Below are 19,091 nucleotides of genomic sequence, written 5' to 3'. Positions count from 1 at the left end.
TGCCAGAGCCCAGGAAAGCAGTTGCCTTGGGCTCACAGAAGGGCCGGGGGGATCGAAATCTCTACTTTCCTTGGCAGTCCCTTCACCACCAAACAGGTGCCCCACGCGCAATCCTCCTCCAAGGAGCACGTTTCTCCCCGCCTCGTTTACGGCCCCGGATCCTCTCCTCGCAGTCCCCGAAGCTTCTTTCCCGCGGACAGTGGCGAGACCACAAGGACCGTGTTTCCCGGCTCCTGTCGCAACCCCAGGACCGCCACCCCCACCACTTCCCCGCGGATCTTCCTTCCTGAGTCCCGGCTCCCCGCCGACCGCCCAGGCCAGCCCAGGCCAGGCCACCCCATCCCTCCCACGGCACCTCCCCGCCCATCTCTGCTCCGCCTCCGCGGGGCGTGCAGGGGAGCGGCCGCCGTCCCACCGCTGCTTCCCGAGCGGCCGCCGCGGCACTCGGCCCGCTCACCGCCCGTCGCCGCCGGTCTCTGCAGGTGAGCGGCACGGGGCCCGGGCTCCGGGGCGGGCAGCGGGGGCCGTGTGCCCGCCGTGTCCGGCTGATTCACCGCGGGCTGCCGCTCCCCTCCCCCTTCAGCCGGGACGCTCCCGCAGCGCGCCGCCGTCCGCCTTCCTTGGGGCTGAGGAAGGGCAGCATCGGGGACAGGCGGACGGGCTCGCTTGGTCCGGTTTTAGCCTAATTATTGTTTCCATTAGGTCGAGCACGATGTGCCGTCGTGCATGTGCGAGTGCGCCGGGTGCTGCTTCCTGAGCGGGCTCGTCTTTGCTGGAGAGAAGGGTGGAAAGGCAGGGAAGGGTGGTGGGCGCGGTGCAGGCGGGCGCCGGAGAGTCCTGGAAAGGCGCGGTGTCCTTGGCATGGTGCTCGCGATTTGCCCCGCTGTGAGGGATCGTGCCTCCGTGCTGCAGATAAGGGCGGGGATGGGGGCAGGGGAGCGGTGTGACACAGGTACACCGGGAGACTCGCTGAATCTGTGCCGCCGCTGAACAAAGGTGACACGGGTGACCCGCAGCTTCGTGGGTCTGACTCGTAGCCTGGAGGAGTTTCACGTCTGTGGAAGTGTGCATGCGGCGTGGCATCGGTGGTGGGTTTTCGAGTGCGGAAATGAATTTATTGTGTGTGTGTATGAGAGAGAGAGAGACTAGTCTGTATGTCCGTGTGATTCCAGCCTGTAAAACATAAAAACCGCAGTCACTACAAACTGCTGGAGCTACAAACACAGGAAGTGTTGTATCTTGTTCAAGGCGTGACAGGTTTACTGCATGAGAATGCTAATTAGACTTCTTGTAAAAAGGTAAACCAAGATTCTCGCAGCATCACATTTTCTCGCCTCATATTCCCACAGCTTTGGTCTTTTCTCTATGTCCTCTGGTCTAAAATAGAAAATTGAACTTAAAACATTAGTTGGGCTGTGATCCAGTTACAATAGATTGTACTAGCGTTGATGACAGTGTAACAGGAAGCATCTTTTTGGACAGAGGAAAGTGCAAAGTAGGACCAAGACAAACGTCTCATTCTTCCTCTTAACCTGGCAGTTTGTCAGCACTTAGAGGACAATCTGCAGTCTAAAGGAAATTACAGTACAGAAAACTGCTCATTTCCTTTTCACGTCTGTGTAGGGCAGTAGCACTGAAAATGGAGGTCTCATTCCTCCGTTCTTCTGTCGTGATGTTTTCCCGCGTGTCTGTCGTGTTCAGTTTCCAGATCTGCTAACTCCTTTATGCTTTTTCTGACCATCAGGACTGGATGCTACACAAAACAAGTGTTGTGGGCTACCGTGGTAACTAGCAGGTTCTTTTCCTCTTGTAAGCGTATGGATATAAACTAATGACTGCCAGTTTACAACAGCACAGGTGGTGTTGTGTGGATCTTTGTTAGCGCAGGAAATGTTAACTGCTCATGGTTACACAGGAATCGGGCTCTGTCACAGCCGTGACTTAGTGTGAAAGTTACCTTGACCTGAGTGCTTTTTAAAATTTTGGGATGTTTCAGCCCTGACTGAAGAGCCTCTTCCAGGAAGAAATCACTATTCCTTGTTCAAGAAAAGCATAACCTTGAACTACTGAGGCTTCTCAGCGCTGAGAACCGGACTAGAACTCGCTCGGCCGCACGAGCTGAGCACCCCCTTTCCCCCCTGCTCGCCGAGAGGTGCGCTCGGCTCCTTTCGCCGCTCGCCGTCCTTTTCTCTGGGAACTTTTGTTTGGCAGCGCCTTCCCGGCGCGCGTGGAAAGGCCTGGAGCGGCCGGGGACGCGCGGGCGGCGCGGGGCGGGGCCGCGGCGGCGCGACCTTTCACCCACTTCTCGGGAGCGGTCACGTGAGCGCGCCCGGGAGCGCGCCGGGGGCGGGGGCGCGCCCGCAGCCCGGGACGGGCCCGGTCCGCGCTGGGAAGCGGCGGGAGGCTGGAGCCGGAGCGGCCGGGGGGCTCCCGTGCCCCCCGGGCGGCGGTGGTGGTGGATCCCGAGTCTTCTCTCAAAAGTCTGGGATGAAAGGCGATTTGAGCAAATGTTTGTACTAAAAAGACAAGCAAATAACACCCCCACGCCCCGAAAAAATCCACATATAAAACCCCAGCCAGTCAACTAAACTCCTAAACTATGGTTTTGGGGTTTTTTTAGCATTCCAAACCCATTGTCTTTGCCCTGCAGCATGCTTGTACCGTAGTCTTGAACTCCACGTTTGGAAAAACACGATCCAAAGACTGAACCCTGTTTCTTCAAGTCTGGGTTAACTTTAATGTGAGTGTCAGTTTAAATATTTTTGCAAATTTTGGAACGGGTTCTTCAGTCTTAGAGCCTCATGCAAGCTGAAAGATCTTATTGAGGTCTTTCAATCTTGTGCAGTAACTGGTCATTGAACTACTGTGAGAGCAGTTAACTCAGTTTGCTTTCTCATCACCACACGTTGTTGTCTATCTTCCAGCATCTCTTAAGTCCTAAAATGTGACATCTTTTATGTCTCATAAAAGTCCTGTCACTCCAGAAACATTTGTTGTCATAGGGAAGATAATAATTCTTCTTTACTGCAGGAGCACAGAAGCTCATTAAGTTCAAAGAGAGAGAAGGGTTCAGCTTGTATATTCCAAATGTCTGGTTATGTATTTTATAGCAGTTAAAAAGAGATACCCAGATCTAGAGCCTAGTTTTTATGAGGTGGGGGAGGTTTCTGCATGGTATGATAACTGCACAGTGTTTTAGCAGAGTATGCTTCTCTCTTAGATTATTCCGGATTTCTAGAAGGTCAGAGGATGTAGTTTGCTGGCATGTGGACAATATAACATGTATTGCAGTAAAGGCTAGAATGATCTAAGAGGCCTAGGAACAATATAGTATGTCCAGTATAAGGAAAAAAAACCCTAGAAATAATTCAAGAGTTGTAAAAGTTTCTGGTTTGATTTTGGAGAATGTTGGTGGTTTGTGTTGGGGTTTTTGGGGGGCTGTTTGTTTATTTGATAAAGTGTACGTTGTGGAACCATCTTCTACAGGAGCATGCTATTGAGAAGAGGAGAGAGATCATGTGATCCAGAAACTAGAGATTAATATTCCTTAGAGTTAGCCTAGTAATTAATTAACAGAGTGTTTGCAAATCTCCTCTGCTTTGCCTCTTTCCAGATCAGGTGAGAAGACAACTTACTAACTGTGGCTTTTCTCCTTGAGGTGCTGGTGAAAACAGTCTGCACTCTGAGAAATCTTGATGGCATCTGTGTTGAGTAGTCTAATGGAGGATAAAGCCTGCAGACAAGTACTTGGTTAGATTAAACCAACATGTTAGGCTCAGTATCTTAAAGTGGATACTGAGCCTAACATTGGAGTCTGGCCCCTGAAATTTACTTGCTTGTCACAGGAGCCAGCAGTCACTACTGGCGCCCTCAGAAATAACTGAGTGGGGAGCACATGAACTTTCTGTCACTCCACAGTTCCTCACCACCTTGGACATGTTCAGTGTAAACAGTGTCATTCAGTGTAATGGAAAATAGTGTTTCAGAACCACGGTCTGTGACTGTTTTCTCCATTGGCATCAGTTTTTCTGTAATGGTTCCAATCTGATCCAGCCCCTCTGAGCAGTTGAAAGCTCAGTGTTTCTCTTGACTTTCTGTTTGAGAGCTACAGCTGAGCAATTCCCATTGCTGCAGTGTAGTGTCTGTTAGGAACTAGGAGCACTGGAATGAGTCTGCCTCCTGCTGTGTCCTAACTTATTCAGGATCCCAGGGCCAGTGATCTATCTTCTGGGACAGAAGGCTTGTGTGTGGCAAATAGATCTTAAGCCTGCTTTTAAGGAAGACAGCTGTTGGGGTGTGTTTATGTTGCATTCATTGGCCATTGTCATGATCTCTTTCCATCCATATAGATCTGTTGCTCCAGTTTACCACCGAGGAAGGGAATAAGAAAATTGGCCCAAGATTCCAAAAGAGATATCTGCAGAGGGTAATGAATACATTCACCCACAGGTGATCTTGGAAAACTGCTGAGGTCAGGACATAAACTGTCTGTGGGGCCACAAGTTACTGAAGGCTTCTTAGCTGTTCTGATTTCAAACTCTGCCCTGTGGGTGAGGTTTGCTGTGGGTCCCAGTGTTGCTGTAGCTGGGTAGATTCATGTGTTCAGTTCTCTACCATGGCTTGAGCCACAGCATTTGTTCATCTCTTAGTTGTGAGAAATCCTTAGAGACATTTGCAATTCCAAGAGACCACACCTGTCAGGTGTAGGTGAGGGTGGGAAGGATTGGAGCCAATGATTAGCAGCAATCAAATATGAGAACTTGTCCCAGCTTAAGTGTCATGAGAACACCTGCCGGGCTAATTTTGTTTTCATCAGTGCTATGTTAATTCAGCTTTTAAAGGAGAGTGACTCTTTGGTTTCTATTTGTATGCCATAGTCATTAGGTTCATCTGAGAAGCCTTGAGTAAACTTAATCCTTGTGGCTAATTTTTGCACAGATATGATTTGGCTTCACTCCCTTCATATTTCTCTTCAAGACTTTGTGTCTGTAAAATATGATTAGTCATTGTAAGATAGCTGAGTTATTGGTAAGGCTTGAAAGCAGCGAGTATCTGTGTCATCCTATATACTGAAGCATCATTAGACTTTATTAAAGGTTACTAGGCAAAGAAGCAATTTAGAAATAGAAATTCTCAAGCGAATCACTGTGTCTGGTTAATCTTTATAGTAAGTTCAGAAGTGAGTACCTTGTGGAATGTCACATGAGCTAAGTATAAACTCAATAAACTGCTCTTTTTGAGCCTTTGGTATCTTGATACCGTTTTGCATAAGTGCAATGTACAGGAAGGTGCTATTACCTAAGAGAATATCAAAGAAACAGATATGAGAGACCAGACAGTCTTTTTGTTCATGTGTTTCAATGTTTCATCTGCATATTTTATACTGTTTACTGAAGATTCTATAGAACAAGACCTGAATTTCCTTTGAAAGACATAGAACTCTAGACAAATTTGCCATTCATTTAGATTTCTCTTAAACTGAATGCTTTTTCTATAGCTTTAATTTTGTTCAGCTATGCGTCAAAGGATACCACATGCACACACGTGAAAGCATTTTTGGCATCCTTTTGGCATTCCCTGGTCAGCTGCATTACCTTATCGATCCTCTTGCAGTAGGGCAGAATTTTGGCATTTATGTGAGTGAGTGCCTCCCCAGCACTACCTGAGCCAAGAGTGGGTGGGACCTTGAGTTACTGGATGCTGCTGTACAGTGTATACTTCAGTGCCTGAAATTATTGTACTTAGAGCAAACCCCATGAAAAAACTCCATATACTTTACTGAAGTCACATCCGTTTTATTATTGATAATAGTCATTTTTAATTTGATAGGAGCAGTCAGTGTTTTCTCTAGATAGATGTAGATACATGTAACATTGAATTTCAAGCTTAATTTTTTTATTAGGAGCTTTTATAGTTTCACATCAAACCACTGCAAAATATGGGGCACTCAAAGTCAACTCAGAAAATCTACCTTCTGCCTTAAAACTGGCACAGTTTTAAGGCAAAAGGCACAATAGTGGTGTTTAAAATACCAATATGCATTGGAAAACCTTGTATAATAAAACTTTGGTGCTTTTCAGCGAAGGCAGAGTTACTGGAGTAACGCTGAAAAAGTGAGATGAATCATTTTCTAAAGAGTTCATTCTTCAAAGTCCAGCTTCTTTTATCCTCCAAACTACTGGCATATTTTCATCAGTTGCAGAAAACTTGCTCTTTTCTAATATTTGGCTGCTACTACCCATTTGAATTTCAAGGTATGCTGTTCATTTAAAGCAATTGAAGCACAAGATTTCTTGTCCAGGCCTTAGTGCGCTATAAGTTTATTTTTTACAGCAGATGTCTTATGAAAACTCCTACATTAAATTTCTTAAAGCATCTCTGCAGGTTTGATTGTTCAAGCCCTTAATCCTCTTACTGGCTCTTCACTGGACTCTCTCCAGTAGTTTCATTTCTCTCATTGGGGAGCCCAGAATTGCACAGTTTTTGAGAAGGGGCCTCACCAGCACTGAGTAGAAGGGCAGAGTCACTTCCTCAGCTTGGTGGCAGCAGTGCTCCTGGTGCCCCCAGGGTTCTGTCAGCATCCTCTGCAGCCTCCCTGCAAGGGCACCTTCGTGCCACTTGCTGAGCTTTGCTTTCCAGCCACTCCGTCCCTGCTGTGTGGGGTTAGCCCTGCCCACCTGCAGGACTTTGCACTTCTCCTTATTGAACTTCACAAGGTTTCAGCCTGTCAAGGTCCATCTGGGTGGCAGTGAAAACCTTTAATTTATCAGCCACTGCTCCCAGTTTCATTCCTTGTACTTGTGAATCCATCAGCAGTTTCAGGCCGGTTTTTTCCTTTGGTTGGTGGGGGTTTTTGTTGGGTTTTTTTTTGATTTTTTGCATCCACTTTTGGGATGGCTGTATAGGTCAATTAAACTGTAGCAGGTGGCAAAGTGTGGAAATAAACAAACAGGCTAGGGAAGTTATTTGAGGATGTTGGCACTGGCTTTGTTGTGCTTCACTATGTATAATTTCATTGCAAACACACTGTCTGGGCAAAGCCAGCTGCCATAGTTTCGTCTGAATACTTTGTGTAGGTGGTACTGAAGGCTTGGACTGACAGGAGCATCAATAACAGAAATCCAAGGGAAACCTGTAATAATGCATAAGGAGGTGGGATAAACATCTCAGTGTTTGGAGTTCTCTTTTTTTCATTTAATGCCTGGTATAAATCAACAGATTTGAGCATACAAAGTTCTTTAGTGATCTGTGAAAAACAAAATACATTCATAGTTTTGGCTTTTTGGGAGATAAAAAATGCAAATTTCCATAGTAATGGCTTACACAACTGAGAATACTTGGTGACTGTCTCAGCACAAACTCACTGCTGCTGTTCAAGTGTTCAAATACTGGCTTTAATTTCATTAGGTCTGTCCTCTGACTCTTAAAATTCAGTGGCCTACCCTAAAGTGTCAAAATGCATTATCACTAAACATGCAAAATAAATCTTTTGGGTGTCCATTTTCATTTAAAAGCTGTAGCAAGCTCACCTCCTGAAGGGAGATCTGATGTGTGGGCAGCAAAATACGGGATAAATTTCTTCAATATTTTCAATATTTAAAGAGGTTTCAGACTTAAAGTCTTTTACAAGAACTTTTGGGAGCTCCAGAATTATTTTCTGGTTTTCTGTGGCTGCTTTTAACATTCAAACAGTAACTCTTACTGATTTGCATGTTAATAGAAATACATTCCCTCCCCCTCACTTTTCTCTTTTAAATAAACTGGTTTTGGGTCAGACTAAGACTGTAGGGTACTTGCTTGGTTTTCCAAAACCATTCTTCATTCAAGGTGTCTAGCTTTAAATGGAAATTTTAATATAGTTTTAAGTATGTTTACTAATTAAAACTGGGTTTAATGTACTTTCATCTGATGTTGCTCTCCACTTCTCATCTTGAAAGCTTTTAAATAGTGTAGTATCACACTTTTCTCCTCACCAGCTTCTATTGGAAACCAGAGTGCCAAGCTAAAATTTGAAGTTGTAAGTTTATTATAAGAAACGAATGAAGAATTCTTCAGGGTCAAGTTTCTGTTGGGGTTCATTGGGTTTTTTGTTTTGTTTTGGGTTGTTGGTTTGTTGGGGTTTTTTTTTTACTTCTAAACTTGCCTAGTAGGAATTTGGCAGGAGTCAGTTTTGTTGTATGACAAAAGCCTTTGCCATAAAATGCTTCTCATTGCTTGACTGGTGGTGCCTTGTATCTGCCTGAACTTATGAGGGTTTCTGGGTAATTTTGAATTCAGAAATGCCATGATACAGGTAATTCTGATTTCAGAACTGCCAGCATACCTGCAAGTAATGCTGCAAGTCTACCCCCCATCTATGAGCACTCTGTGCCTTGGGTGCCAAGGATGTCTGTCTGAGAGCTCTGAGAGTATCAAACCTGTGTGTGGTGGTACCTAGCCATGTTCTCAGAGAAACAACATGCAGCAGCCATTGCTTTTTGTAGAAAAATGTCAATTTTTGATTAGCCAAGTAGAATAATTGGAGAGAATTGTTTTGTGAGCTTGGTTTGGTTACTGAAATTCATATGCCCTGCATATTAAAGCTAATCTATAAATAGGTGTCAGAGACCTGTGAGGAGAAACTCAAATTAAAATATCAATGTACCTTGAAAGTGAGAGTCATAGAATTAAGTCTTTCATCAAAGCTCTTTGGGATCAAGTGAATGAGGCTCTTCAGTTTTCCTCTGCATTTGTTAACTTCCTTTGCAGGAAAAGGAGTATTGATGTGAAAACTGTGTTTAAGTAATATGTGTCTTTTTGTTAGATGTTTAGAATCCTGACAAGGAGAAAGGACAGGGGTTTTTCTATTCAAGAGGAAGAGGAAATGGGGAAAAAGTGGATTGCATGAGCCAAGCAATGTATAGGAAGTAAGTGACATCCTCTTAAAGCCTAGGATTTGCATTTGTTGTGAGGTATAGGTGTGACTTTATGCTTTCTAGCACTGTCACTTTATCCATGTAAGTGTATGAAATTCACAGAAAGATAAAAAAGATTCATGCTCGGTAGCTTTTCCAGGAGTAACTGCTTTAAGAATTACTACCTTGTTTTGTGCAGTGTGCTGTAATGCAATTAGCTTTTGCATCATGGCTTGCTGCTATTTTAAAGTGCACATGGCAGTTCTTTCACTGTGCTTCAGAGAGACATTGCCAACCACTGGTAACTTCTTGCATGCCTGACTTAAATGGAAGCATCCTGCACATAGGACCTCTCTTAGCCTCAGATTTTCCAGAGCTGAAGCCCTTATCTCCTTCTGTGATTGTAAGAACATATGAGAACTGACTGTTCAGTGTCTGCAGCCTGAAATCATAAGGTCTGTGAGTTAAACCTCAGTCTTTGTGGTGTAAATGTCCTGAAACTGCAGAAATAACAGCGTGGGGATGCTTTTTGCATAGTAGATGTAGCAGCATAGTTTTGCAGACCATCAGCACGTAAGCTTTCTAGTGTGTAATGTGTTTTCTTGACTTAAAAGCGACATCGAGCTTTGCAGTGCTTGTTTATAACAATGAGGAAAAAATTGTGCTCAGTTTACTTTGGCTCAAGCAGAGGTATGAAAAAGGAAGAGGAGAAACATCTGCAACTGTTACAGCATGTTTGAATTTAAATAAAGCCAGATAAGAGCGAGGAACAAGCAGCTTTCTTCTTTAAATAAAAGGGAAAAAAGCCTCACAAAGAATCAATAAACCAAATTTTAAGGGGCAAGTCTGTTGTTTTAAGGTACGTTAATATTATAAGAGAACACCGAAAGGAACGAAAATAGCCATTTCAGATGAGTTGTAGAAATTATTGTGCTGGGGGGGGTTTCTTACTCAAAGGGGGTTTTTTCCCCGCTTTGAGTAAGACTCTGCCAAGCTGCTAGGAAAGTCCAAAGCTGTTGTTTGTGGCTCTCTGTTGGGAGCGAGGTTAATTATCATCTGCCGTGCAGAAATACGCTGCAGCCCGAGTGCCCGCAGCGAGAAGACGCTCCTGCTGCCGCGCTGGCTGGGTGATGGATGTGGGCGCTGCCTGGGGAGCAGTGGCAAGTCAAGTTGAAAAGTCCAAGGCTCCGCCCGTGCCCTTTCCCCCAGTTCGCTGGCGAGCACGTGGCAGCGCAGGAATGCAGCGAGGGGAAGTGCAACGCGGCTCGGGATTATACTTGGCCCTCCAGGAGGAAAACAAGTGTTCAGGGAGGCGCGCTTCGGGAAGCCTGTGGTGTTCCGCCATCATAATTCAGGGCACTTTTAAAGGCTTATGGTTTTTTGAAGTAAAGGAAAAGAATATGAAAAGAAACAAGCTGCTTTGTTGTTTCACATCTTAACGTCAAGCAATGCAGTCCTAGAACTGGACTATTCAGGATTAATTCTTGGTGGATTAATTTTTTTTTATTTTTTTCATTTGGGAATAAGGAATATTTTCCTTAATGAAGCTTATTTATTTTTATGAGAATGCTAAATTTAATTCATTAGAGTGTCAGGTTGACTGTTAATGCTTGACGCTATTTAGAATATTTTTCTGCCTTGGGCAGTAAAAAAAGCATGTGCTTAGAAATGAAAGGGTTCCTGAAATTCTTTCCATTCAGAAACAAAGAGGAGGTTAATTAAAAATTTCTAGGCTGAGAAGTCACAGTGGAGTTGAATGGTAAGGGAGACTAGCTGATCTCATACTTAAGACACTGGCATTCCAAAATACAAAATTCTGTGAGTGAACTGAGCAGAGCCTGGCCCTTCTTGAGACAAATCCAGGTGCCTGATTCTCTGCACACAAATACAGTTGAGTTCCTTTGTGTGTGTTTGTTGGGCTTTGATCATCCCACTCTTACTAGTGCCACTAAACATATGATATATTCTTAACTTGGAAAGCTTTTGCAAACCCTGTTGAGTTCAGGTTATACCCTCTATTACTGCTTCCTCTCCCTGCTCTATTGCTCTCCTGTCAGCTGGTGATAACCAGTTTAAATGAATGAATGGACAGCTGACTTTGACTTCCTCATACTTGCCTGCAGCAGAGCCCATATAAGTAGCTGTTAGTGACACAGTCATTAAGTACTACAAGCTGCAGTTGTTACTGGCACACAGGGCTTGTGTTAAAGCTTTTGAAACTGGTGTTCAAAGCTGGTTTGTGTTCTTCTAATTTGTTCTTCTTTGTTATTCTAATCAGACACTACACACACATAAATCAATAGGATACTATATCTAGGATGCTGTGAGCTTTAGGTGCCTTCATTCACCCAGCACCCAGCTTCTCAAACCTGAGCAGTGGCTGATGGATTTGTGAGACCTGTGAATTACCATTAGGCACTGTGGCAGTAGTTGCATTGCAGAGGTGGATACTGTAGGCTGGTCCAGGAACAGGCACGTTAAATATTGCAAAGAATCCATGCCTGTTGGTCAGCAACCTGAATAGATGATGTGCAACAGCACTTTCCTCATTCATCTCTGCCGAGTGTTCCTTCTCTTCCTATATTGTGTATTTTTTCCTAAGCCTACTGTTATTGCTGCATTCCAAGTGCCTGTTTGTTCATACACATTGGCACCTGTTCTTTGTGTTTCAGGTGACTTTGGTTAAGTAGAATATTTACAGACTAGAGGAGCAGCACTCTGGTGGTAATGAACTGCTTTTGAAATGCCCGTCTTAATTGCACTGGTTAGTCCTCATGTGCTGTTCAACAGGCATGACACCAGAATTTAATTATGAGCTTTAGGTTTGCAAACAAAATGGGAGTTTTAGCTCTCAGGATTTAAAAAGGGTAAAGTAGTTGTACTTTTTATGATTTTGTTTACATAGAGATGCCAGTGCAACCTTAAAAGACTTGGTATTGGTAATGTGTTTTGTACCAATCTCAGTCTAAAACTTGCCCTTGAATCCTGACCTACAGATAGGGCAATAAATTCCACTACTATTTAGTCATACTTCTAGGAGGATATTGGGTTTGGAGCTATGCATGAAAGTTTTGGTTAGCTAATAAATTAAGTTGGACAAGAGACTCACTTTGGAATCATGATGGTCTCCTCAGGAATACATAGTTTTGACCATTTCAATATTATACATAGAGTCTGTCTGCAGAAATCTACTTTCTAATTGTAAGTGCTCAAAAACCATTTGTCTGAATCAATAATTAGTAGGAGTAACTTCCAGGGTTTTTATGTATAAATGCTAGTTACAGAGACTAAGGAAAGCTATGGAATTACCCACAAGTTTAACAAGGACAAGTGCCAGATTCTGCATTTGTGTTGGGGCAGCCCTGGTTGTGTGTATAGATCAGGAAATGCGAGGCTGTGGAGCAGTGCCACAGAAAAGGGCCCTGGGGTCCCTGTTTATGGGAAGTTGGATCTGAGCCAGCAGGGCCCTGGCCCCCCCCCAGGAGAGCCAACTCTGTCCTGGGGGCATCAGGCACAGCATCACCAGCCACACAAGGGAGGGCACTGTCCCCTCTGCTCTGCACTGGGGCCACCTCACCTCACTGCTCGGGGCAGTTTTGGGTGCCACAATGTGATAAAATATATAAAGCTCTTAGAAAGAGTCCAGAGGAGGGCCATGAGGATGGTGAAGGGTGTAGAGGGGAGAGAGGGTACAAGGAGCAGGTGAGATCACTCACTCCGCTGAGCCTGGAGAAGAGGGGACTGAGGGAAATCCTCATTGCAGTCACAACTTCCTTGTGAGGGAAAGAGGAGAGGCAGGAACAGGTCTTTTCTCTCTGGTGACCAGTGATAGAACCCAAGGGAATGGCCTGAAGCTCTGTTGGGGGAGTTTAGGTTAGATATTGGGAAAAGGTTTTTCACCCAGAGGATGGTTGAGCACTGGGAGTGGTTGCAGCCCCAGGCCTGACAGAATTCAAGATGTTTTTGCACAACACTCTCAGGCACATGGTGGCGTTCTTGGGGCTGCATTGGGTTTACATTTCTGTTTCAACCTCCAGTGGTTTCAGTTTGAGTCTTTTGTGGCTGTTCTGTCTATATTGGCGTGGTGGTTGATATTTGTTTGAGCAGTTAAGCTGAGCTGTAATTCCATGAAATTTCATCATAGTTTCAGATTTCTTTGGGGAGGTAATTTTTCTGACAGTTGTGATTTAGTTTCCTCAACTCTGCATAGTTTTGATTTTTGCAGTTATTTGCCAGTCACAGCACAGAGCCACAGAGACTACAGCCTCTTATTGCTTTGAGTAATCATCTTGAAATTAGGACATGAAAAAGATTTTGGGAGAAGATATGGCCAGAAGCAGCCTTGTTTTTCTAGCTGAGGTCAAAACTTTAGATACCTTTTGTTTCAAATAAAACATTTTCTAAATATTCTTTGAAATGTAAGGTGCTCTGTACCTGTGATACATTTTTTCCAAATGTTTTGGCTTTCACTTTCTGTTCTGCTCTGATTTTTTTATGTATTGCATGTGTAGGTGATACACAGCCATTGTGATGCTGCCAAAATGCCTGAGTTACACAAATGTTTTGTTTCCATTTGCAGCTGTTTTGGTTAAAAGACGTGCCTTAAATTAACCTTCAGGACACCCAGACTGAAGTGCAAGCAGAGCCTGTAAGGAAAAGGCAAGTACTGTATATAAATTTTTCATACTTGGAAATCTTTGCCAAAATCATGGCAAAGATTTGCCATATCTTGCTAGAGATGGACTAGGTCCTAGTTCCTCTGAACAAGAAGGAAATGCACTTTCTAAACTTTGTTTTTTGACAGATCTCCCTCTGAAAATGGCAGAAGCTCATCAGGCAGTAGCTTTTCAGTTCACAGTAACTCCAGATGGGATTGACCTGCGGATGAGCCATGAGGCACTCAAACAGATTTACCTCTCTGGTGTCTATTCGTGGAAGAAGAAGTTCATCAGATTCAAGGTATGCTAAACTAGTCCAGTCCAAACTTCTGGGTTATCTAATGTTTTATGAATTTATTGAAGTTCTTTTATGAAAAACTAATTTTTTTTCCCTTTATGGTAAATAAGGTTCCTCATTGTGAAAGACTTAAGGGGTTTTATTTAAGACAGGGGGTGCTGAGGAAGGTGGCACAGGGTGATACTGTAAAGACTGAGAGGGTGCATATTTTTTATTTATTCTATGGAAGCCAGATGAAGCAGATGTAGAAATTAACTGACTTCATGCTCTTCCTAATACACCACATAATCATGTAATCTTTTAGCGGAAGTCAAAAGTACAACTAATTGTGATCTTTAGTGTCATATGTCTTAGAGGCACAAGGCAACACTCTTTATTATAACTAAGTAGTATTGTTTCTGATGAGGTGTTTGATAAAGATTGTTTTGTTCATGGGATTATAATTGTAAATATCTTGTTTCATTAGTAGCAATCTACAGGTTATCTTCAACATCTCTTTCAAAAACATAAACATATCAACAGAAATCTTACTAAAATTTTCTTTTAAAGCCAATAGAAGAACTGTTTAAATTGCATTTAAAAAGTTAATTCTGGTTCTCAGTGTCTTGCTCGGTAGGATATTTTTGCCATGTATTCATGTAGAAGGGTCTAACTCAGTGTAAGCTGAAATTACTGAAGTGTCATTTGTTTTAGAGTTGTTAGTTTCGCTATTTTTAGTAAGACTTGCAGCAAGATCAGTGGTGTCTACAAGAGAATGTAAAAGTTCCTTTCACTTTTGATATCATTGTTACAATTTTCTGTAGTAATCAAACTTAAGTAAATCTGTTCCCTGCTGCTGAGATAATCTCATGTAAGAAAATGTTGGATAATCTTAACTGCTTGTTTATAACTAAATGACTTCAATATGTTGATTTTTGTTTCTTTCCATGGTAATATGAAGTCAGTCACTTTGGTATGAAAAAATTATGCGAAGGCTTTTCTTTCCAGAACGGAATTATCACCGGTGTTTACCCTGCTAGCCCATCTAGCTGGCTCATTGTAGTTGTGGGTGTGATGTCAACCATGTATGCTAAAATTGATCCTTCCTTAGGAATAATAGCCAAGATCAACCGAACACTTGATACAACGTAAGTAGACTGAAATGTTAATGTTTCTCTAAAGGGAAATCAGTTTTATTTGTAGCTGCTCTTAGAGCTATTCCTGTTAAGATGTATCAGTTTTGGAACAGTATATTTGTGACACCATAAGACAAACAGCTGTATGAGGGTGTGGAATAGGGAGGTTGTACCAGTACTGCTGCATAGTTCTGGGTATTTGGGAGGCACATTTGGGAACTTCTGTGGCCTTTGATGTTGCTGCATGAAGAGGTCTTTGGAAAGGAATTTATGAAAGCAGGGTAAGCAGGCACAAAGCTTGTGTAAGGCCTGTCTGTACTACTATTAGACTTATGTTTGCAATTCCAGCTTCTCTTTGGAACTTAAATGGACTCTAACTGGCATATGCTGGCTTTTGTTTTAAATAGTGGCTATATGTCAAACCAAACACAGAACATTGTGAGTGGAGTACTTTTTGGCACAGGGCTTTGGGTTGCCCTTATCGTCACAATGCGCTACTCCCTGAAAATGCTGCTCTCCTACCATGGCTGGATGTTCTCTGAACATGGCAAGCTTAGTGCTGGCACCAAGTTTTGGATGGTAAGGCTACGTTGGCTTCATTGCATCTTAACTTCTAACTGATCAGTATTCAAAGCCTTAAAGGAAAATTTTGTAGTTTTATTTCTTTCTTGTGTTTTTTTGTGTCATGGGACAGGAGGATGTTAGGTAGCTATTTCTACTGTCTCCCTTCTAATGCTGTAATGAAACTCTTCATCGTGGCCTTTTAGAAGGAAGAGTAAACACTTCAAGAGGAACTTCTAAGTTGTCCAACACCTTGGGCCTGTGTGACTCAGTACCTGCTCTTTCTCTCTGTGCAAGTGCAGTTAAAGATCTTCAGCTGCAGCCCCAAGGAATCTTATCCTCACAGAAAGTGCTCCCTAATTCTTTGTTGTAATGTTAGGATTTCTGGTCATCCATTATAAAATTATTCTTATGCTTGAAGAAAATAGTGCTGAGTGTCCTTTCAACTGATTTATTGGCATGTCTCCAAAATGAGTTAGGGAAGAAGCATAACGTGTAGGTAGCATGTTATGCAGTTTTCAGATAAGGTGAGAGTGGTATGTCTCCTGTGGATTGACTGTTGTGGTGCTTTGGAAAAGGATTCTTAAAGGATATGATAGGTATAAAGTGAGGAAACGTAGATGTTGGTGCTGCAAGAGATGAAGTGAGGTTTTGCTACTTGGACTGGGTTATTTCAACTCACTTTTGCCTGTGTTGTGGTAGGAATAGCTCAGTTTCTGAACTGTGATAAAATTAGTCTCTGCAGCCTCAAAAATTAACAGATGTGTGTTAAACTAAGCACAGGTCATGATTTACTATGGGAGCAATTCAAGGATAGGTATCCAGAATGGTGTGCACTAAAACAGAGTTTAATGTTTGTCTGGTACAAGTGAAATTTCTAACTGATGGTTTCTCCTGGAAGCAGTAGCAGCCTCATGACCCAAACTGGTACAGTCCAGAGGCTCTGAATGGTAAGGCTTTCTGTCAATTGCTTGGAGCTGTAGCTGCCTTGGTTTTCAGCATGTCCTACCAGATGAATTTTTCAAAGCTCTTAATATTGCCTTATCAACCTTAAAACAGTATGAACTGTAATGCTACTTACCATGCTTTGGTGCATATTGTATTTATCAATTTTTGTCTACCGTATATGTCGCATATGTATTTTGTTGTGGATTGTATGTGTTTAAAAGTACAGAACACTGAAGGTGTATGCCCAACAGTGCCTCATCTATACTTCTATGAAGGGCTATTTCACTAGGCCCAGGAAAACTAGTGAAACAGCTCCAGCTACCCTGTCTTACTCGATTTTTATAATACTGTTTTCTCTTCAGATGATCATGCAGATCAAAGACCTGAACTCTAATTTCAGTCACAATACAAAGTGATTTTTCAGACCAGCTGGAAGTCTGGTGGCACTTTTAATCAGCATACTTCACCTTGTAAAATCAAATTTCCTGTATCAGTGTTAGGGGAAAATCCAAATATTAGTTGCCATTTTAAAAATACAAATTAAGAAGTGGTAATTGTATGTGAAGAGATGAAACATATGTTAGAATGACATTATTTGCTGTGTCTGCATATGAAGTCAGTGATATAATGAATTATGTCTGTCAGAGCACTTTATTGTTCTCAAGCTTTTATAAATTTGCTATTACAAGTTTTTATTAGAGATAAGTACTGTGAAATGTGTTTGCTGGTTTTTGTCAGTTAAGCAGGTGCTCTCTTAAAATAATTTTAGCCTTTTCTGGCTTAAGAGTTTTGGAATAAAATTGTCTCCAAGTATGAAATTAGATTCCCAGATGAAAAGCTGAGTTTTCTCTTTCCCACCTGTTTCCAAAATTATCTTGTCCTGAAGCACAGCTGGATGTCATTGGCAGACCAATGTGGTGCATCCCGTGTACATCTGATGGCTGTGATACAGATCCATTTGCAGGGAGGTCTTTGTTGCTGGTAATACTCTGCAATTGTTAGTTGTTTTGTGCTGCCTTAAACTGTCTCCTCTAGCTGTGCTGACCCAGGAAGCTGAGAGGGAGGAAAAGCCCTACATTCCAACAGTTTTGTTAGGAGAAGTTTTCAGAATTTAGTAGTGAAATGACATCCTCTGTTTTATTCTGTCTTGTCTGTTGGCTTATATATACTGTCCTGTGTACTGGACCAAGATTACACTTTGACGGTCAAAATTCCTCTGGGTTGTTGGAAAATCCAGTCACTTCACTTGACTTTCATGCTGACGTAGGGTGGCAGTGTCAAAATCCTTTCATGAGTATCCTAGAAGTTGCATAGTCTAGAATTTCAGCTTAGTGTGTGCTGCAACTGAAAGTAGTGGTGGACAGAAAAGCTGCTTCTGTTTTCACTCTCCTGGGGAGCACAGGAGAGTCTGCAATATCTGAAGCTGAGTTCTCTCTGGCTTTCTTGTTTCATTGCTGGGGGGTTTTTTTGTAACACAGGCACTGGGTGTAACACTGGCATGCTTGCACAATTTGGTGTGTTCAAATCATGCAGTAGACTACCTGAGATTGATTCATGCTTGAATTAACTCCCTGTAACATTGATCCTGTTACTCATGTTGAGCTGTAACTTTGGAAAACATTAAACCACAGTACAAAAACACAATTAGTATTTTTAAAGATTACTGTAGTTATCTAGAAACCTTAGCTGAGTCACAGGCTTGATAATGATTGTGTTTTGAAGCACAATTTAGCTATGTTTCTGGTATCTGCTGTGTAATATAGTAAAAGGTCACGTGGTAGATGTGAGTTTTTTAATCTTTCCGGAGGGGAATGTATGAAGAAGTGCTAAGTAACTGTATTTATATTGAGATCAAGGTGTACCCTGCACAAACAGCAATATTGTCTGTGACTGGATGATAACTGGGAAGTCAGGAACGACCATGCCTCTCTTGTTCTTCCACTGCCATGTTGTTTAACCTTTGGGAAGTTAGTTTCTGTCAAGGCATTTTTTTTACACGTGAAACCCTGATAAATGGGGTAGCTTCCTAAATCTAGTACAGTATAATTTACCAGTGAAAAGGACTGTGAGTTACATTACACATTTACTCTGTTACTTTTCTTCCATTGAACCTAATAATTTGGTGTGTGTGTGTGTATTTTGTTTTTGCTTTCCTTCAGACCCTTGTAAAACTTTTCTCAGGGCGCAAACCCATGTTGTACAGTTTCCAGACATCCTTACCACGATTGCCAGTCCCAGCTGTTAAAGACACAGTTAATAGGGTATGTACATTCACCAGTTTCTTCTCTTCAGGGACACAGAACCCATACCTAGATGCCTTTTGGGGTGTTTTTGCCATGCCTCATGAAAAACTGCATAGTGGTATTAATATGGTGTAATAGATTTAAACTTCTGCATGGAATTGGAAATAAAGGCTGTGACAAACCAGGGAAACTGGTGACAGTTTGAAGCCAGTGTGATTCACACTGGATGCCTTGGTGCTTGTTGTAAGGCTGTGCCACAAGTGTGATTTCCAGGGTGTTTGAAGCACACTTGTTATCTTCCCCAGTTGCACAGTGTTATTAAATGTGTGTGTTATAACACAAAATCTTGTAGCAAAGTGGGTAAATATGCCAGT

General features: G+C 42.6%; 1 protein-coding gene across 1 annotated transcript in view; it reads left to right on the top strand.

Moving 5' to 3' along the window:
- Nucleotides 1-360: 360 nt before the first annotated feature.
- Nucleotides 361-19,091, top strand: part of CPT1A (carnitine palmitoyltransferase 1A) — a 38,790-nt gene continuing 20,059 nt past the window's right edge. Inside the window, exons 1-6 of the mRNA XM_059849202.1 lie at nucleotides 361-482; nucleotides 13,474-13,553; nucleotides 13,699-13,853; nucleotides 14,838-14,977; nucleotides 15,373-15,544; nucleotides 18,634-18,735. Of these exons, the coding sequence (XP_059705185.1) occupies nucleotides 13,713-13,853; nucleotides 14,838-14,977; nucleotides 15,373-15,544; nucleotides 18,634-18,735 (555 nt within the window). The 5' untranslated portion in view covers nucleotides 361-482; nucleotides 13,474-13,553; nucleotides 13,699-13,712. The remainder of the gene's footprint in view (nucleotides 483-13,473; nucleotides 13,554-13,698; nucleotides 13,854-14,837; nucleotides 14,978-15,372; nucleotides 15,545-18,633; nucleotides 18,736-19,091) is intronic.

The sequence above is a fragment of the Haemorhous mexicanus genome, chromosome 6, assembly GCF_027477595.1.
Source record: "Haemorhous mexicanus isolate bHaeMex1 chromosome 6, bHaeMex1.pri, whole genome shotgun sequence".
Classification (NCBI taxonomy): Eukaryota; Metazoa; Chordata; class Aves; order Passeriformes; family Fringillidae; genus Haemorhous; species Haemorhous mexicanus.
Note: the sequence above shows the minus strand (reverse complement) of the source record. Positions and strands in the feature narration are given on the sequence as shown.